Source organism: Crocodylus porosus, unplaced genomic scaffold, assembly GCF_001723895.1.
Source record: "Crocodylus porosus isolate Cpor-Errol unplaced genomic scaffold, CroPor_comp1, whole genome shotgun sequence".
In the NCBI taxonomy this organism is placed as follows: domain Eukaryota; kingdom Metazoa; phylum Chordata; order Crocodylia; family Crocodylidae; genus Crocodylus; species Crocodylus porosus.
In genome coordinates, this window is record NW_017728951.1 from 30086518 (window position 1) to 30090684 (window position 4167).

A 4167-nucleotide genomic window follows, 5' to 3' on the forward strand; every position below is an offset into this window, starting at 1 on the left:
CATGCGGGCCTTCTCGCGGGACGCGCTGCGGCACTACGCGCCCGTCATGCAGGAGGAGGTGAGCGGCTGCCTGGCGCGCTGGCTCGGCCGCGGCGGCGCCGGCCTGCTCGTGTACCCCGAGGTGAAGCGCCTCATGTTCCGCATCGCCATGAGGCTGCTGCTGGGCTTCGAGCCGCACCAGGCCGACGGCGGCAGCGAGCGGCAGCTCGTGGAGGCCTTCGAGGAGATGAGCCGCAACCTCTTCTCGCTGCCCATCGACGTGCCCTTCAGCGGGCTCTACCGGGTGAGCGCGGGCGCCTGGGGCGGGCAGGGGCAGGGGCAGGGGCGGGCACGGGGCAGAGCCGGGCCGCGCTGAGCCCCCGCTGTCCGCGCTGCAGGGCCTGCGCGCGCGCAACATCATCCACGCCAGGATCGAGGACAACATCCGCGCCAGGATGGCCCGCGCCGAGCCCGGCGGCGGCCCCAAGGACGCGCTGCAGCTGCTGCTGGAGCAGGCGCAGCGCGACGGCCAGCCGCTCAACATGCAGGTGAGGCGCCCCGCCGTCCGGGAGCCCTGCCTGCCGGAGCCTCCGGGGCCGGCGCTGTCCTCCTGCCCCAGCCTGTCTGCAGGCTGCAGTCGTGTCTCCAGCACCTGCTCGAGCAGGGCTGTAACCCCTGCCAGCCGCCCCCTCTCTGCCCCTCTGTCAGCCCCTGTTCTCCCCTCACCACCACCCTCCACACAGGCTGTAGTCTTGGGATAGTTTGAAAGCCTGGAGGTGTGAGAGGCAGGTGCCCCCCCTTCCGCCCAAAAAACCCCCAAAGCCCAAAACCAAAACCAAAACCAGCATCTCCTGGGGAGTGGCACGTGCTGCAGGGCAGGGCAGGGCATTGGACCTGACCTAGCAAAACTCTGCAGTGCAGCAGGGCCTGAGGCACCCAACCTAAAAAGAAGTCTTGCCTGCCCCCTGCTTCAGGAGCTGAAAGAATCTGCCACAGAACTCTTGTTCGGAGGCCACGAGACGACCGCCAGTGCCGCCACATCTCTGATCACCTTCTTGGGGCTTCACCCAGAGGTCTTGCAAAAAGTGAGAAAGGAGCTGCAAGGGAATGTGAGTGTCTTCTCCCTCCAGTACCTGGGTCTAGACTGCAGATGAAGCTAAGTTATTGTACTGTGTCAGCCTGAGAAGAAGGGGGATGAACTCCAGCAGGCCAGATAGGAAAGCGCTTGCCTTTTAAAGTTAAGGTGTCCTTTAAAACAACTCACTAGCAAGAGGGAGCTGAATTTTCTGAACTGAAAGAATAGATATGATGAAAGTCTCTTCTTGGAGCCCTTTCATGTGATAAAGAAGAAGCTGCTGCCCAGTTTGTCCCCCACTGCTGACTGGCACTGCAGGCCCAGCTGCCACAAACCGCCATGCATATCACAGTGGCATCTTCCTTTCCTTAGGGGTTATTGTGCAGCCCAAACCAAGATAGTAAACCGCTGGATATGGAAGTCTTGGAACAGCTGAAATACACAGGCTGTGTCATCAAAGAGACCCTCCGACTGAGCCCACCTGTTCCTGGAGGATTTAGAGTTGCACTCAAGACATTTGAGTTAAATGTAAGCTGTGCTGCATAGGCTTCCTGCTTGCAAAATCCCTTTCTCATAATAATATGAAATAATTTCATAACAATTTTCACAGAATTCCAAAGGGGGGAGGATCTTGATTTCTTTGTAAAGCCTTTCCACCCTTTTCCTGCCTCTGAGCTGAAGGGCAAAACTGTAGTCTCTGCATAATGAGGTATTTCTTACAACTCTCTTTCTTCTTAATAGGGTTACCAGATTCCCAAAGGCTGGAACGTTATTTACAGTATCTGTGATACACATGATGTGGCAGAACTCTTCACCAACAAGGACAAATTTAACCCTGATCGCTTTATGTCCCCTTCTCCAGAGGACTCCTCTAGGTTCAGTTTCATTCCTTTTGGTGGGGGCGTGAGAAGCTGCGTTGGCAAAGAGTTTGCAAAAATCCTTCTCAAAATATTTACAGTGGAGTTGGCTCGTAACTGTGACTGGCAACTCTTAAATGGCCCCCCAACAATGAAAACTGGGCCTATAGTCTACCCTGTGGACAATCTGCCTGCCAAATTTGTAGGCTTCAGTGGCCAAATCTAAGCAGTTCAGGGATTGCTTCTAGCGGAAGTTCTGTACATAGCAGTATTTTCTTGTAAAAAAGTCTATTATGTATTTAACTTGTAAATGTATAATAGTTATTTATGTCTCTTTTTAAATATTTTTTAAAAGCTATGATGTATCCTATTTTAATGGTGTCTGTGTGTGTGTGTTTTGCCCCTTGTACCCCAAGCACTATAATTATGGGTCTCAGGTTCCATAATTAGACAACTTATTTCTATAGAGATGTTTTCCCCTATCATACTGAAATCTTGTCATCTTAGCATTTAATGATATTTCAGAACAGGGCATACATTGAGGTGCACTCAGATTCATAATACAGGCATATTAAATCATGGTAACTAATTGCTCATCCAGAATTCATGCAGGCTTGTATGAATTAGGATGTTTTCAGTATTACTTTTGATATTTAGGATTTATGGTCAATGTATATGAATTTTTCAGACTACAATAAAGTCTATTTTTTAAGACTCTTTGTTCAGAGTATTTGTAGCACTCTGCCTATGTTACTAACTTTTAAGTTAAGTGGTGATCAAAAGGACTTGAATGTGGAGTTGGGTTTTAGCTTCTATCCTTACTATACTTGCAACTCTCTCACCAGATAAAAGTCAAAATAGTTCATTTGCTGAAGGCAAGGATTTTTGTGAGTGACTTTTTTTTTTTATTGGACCAGCTACATGGTCAGAATAAACATAAACAAGCTTTTGAATGCTGTGCAGTCTTAAGGTCATCTGGGATAGACTTAGACAAGGTGACGTAAAGAAGAATGTATTGCATTCAGAAGCCTGTCTAAGTCTATTCCAACTATGCAGTTGATCCCATAAAAAATATCACAGAAATTCTTATCTTATTGATTTCCTGGGCTATCATGGCTACAAGTTCATTTGCTGAAGATGCTGAGGTTTAGCCTAAGTTTCTCCAGCAAATAAATATGACTGAGACTTTCCTAATTTTCTAGTTTTCCTAATTTCTTCATCCAGTAATCATTAGAAGAGTTGGGCTAGGCAAGAGATGGCAGAATTTCAATTTAAAAAATCCCCAAACTAACCAAAACTATATATAACACACAAAAACCCCTAGGGAATTAGAGGAGGTAACACAGGTCCTTCCCTACCTGGTTCAACATATGGTAACATACTGAAGTCTAACCCTGAAATACACTAATCCAGAAGATAAAGGTGAGGAGAACCCACATAGCATAAACAGACTTTTTCGCTAATCCAATATGATCATTGCTCTGTAGCCAGGGACAAAAATGTATTCAAGGTAAAACATCTTCAGATTTCAATTCTTCTCCCCCCATGTTAAACTAATAAATTTTATTTGCTGTCTAAAATCTGGTCTAGAACCTTTTCTGTCATCTGAAAATGTCAAATAGCAACTGTTACAGCAAACAAGCTACTATGTGGGGACGGGGGGAGAGGAGGGATGTGGTTTTGTGTTTGGTTTTATTTTTAAATATGATGTGGATCATGATTGTTTTTTTAAAGGAAATAGCCTTAAAATATCTTATCTAAGAACTTTCCTGAATTTTTTTAAATTGATGTAGGAGGTAGGGCAATTTAGTATTTAACACTGAGTCAAATTCTGTGAAATTTGCACTGTTACTGTCAGGAATAAGCAGGACAGATAAAAATGCAAGCTACATGTGTCAATTACACAACTGAAAATTTATTTTTGATCACAGATTAAAGTGACCAAAATTATGATTCTGTAAGAAATAATTTGTAGCCAAACTGTCTTATTACAAAGTTTTATTAATCACTTTTATTTTCTAATATTCTTTGTATAAAAATTGTTCTTTGCCAAGACTTCTCAGACACTGCATTCCAAATTTTATATTGTTATTGCTTCATCCAGTGTTTGGGCATGCTTTGCTTTTATGCCATTGCATCTTTTACAATGAGTTGGCAATATAGCCCCTTTAAGGCCACAAGTGTTATTGGTGCAAAGAAGAACCAATTTATGATTGGAAGCACCTTGTACATTCTGTGCAGTTTTATGAAATGCAA

General features: G+C 45.5%; 1 protein-coding gene across 1 annotated transcript; it reads left to right on the forward strand.

Annotated features, from left to right (window-relative positions):
* Position 1: 1 nt before the first annotated feature.
* LOC109324358 (cytochrome P450 26A1) lies at positions 2-2625 on the forward strand. The gene is made up of 5 exons (XM_019556349.1): positions 2-283; positions 378-527; positions 954-1088; positions 1427-1582; positions 1796-2625. The coding sequence occupies exons 1-5, from the start codon at positions 2-4 to the stop codon at positions 2135-2137; spliced, it is 1065 nt and encodes a 354-aa protein (XP_019411894.1). The 3' UTR covers positions 2138-2625.
* Positions 2626-4167: the final 1542 nt, after the last annotated feature.

What these genes read in the sequence shown, in the direction of transcription:
- LOC109324358 (XM_019556349.1), top strand. Translation starts at nt 2, where the DNA reads ATGCGGGCCTTCTCGCGGGACGCGCTGCGGCACTACGCGCCCGTCATG. An exon ending in GCCAGCCGCTCAACATGCAG is followed by an intron (nt 528 to 953) that starts GTGAGGCGCCCC and finishes CCCCTGCTTCAG; the next exon opens with GAGCTGAAAGAATCTGCCAC. An exon ending in GAAAGGAGCTGCAAGGGAAT is followed by an intron (nt 1,089 to 1,426) that starts GTGAGTGTCTTC and finishes TCCTTTCCTTAG; the next exon opens with GGGTTATTGTGCAGCCCAAA.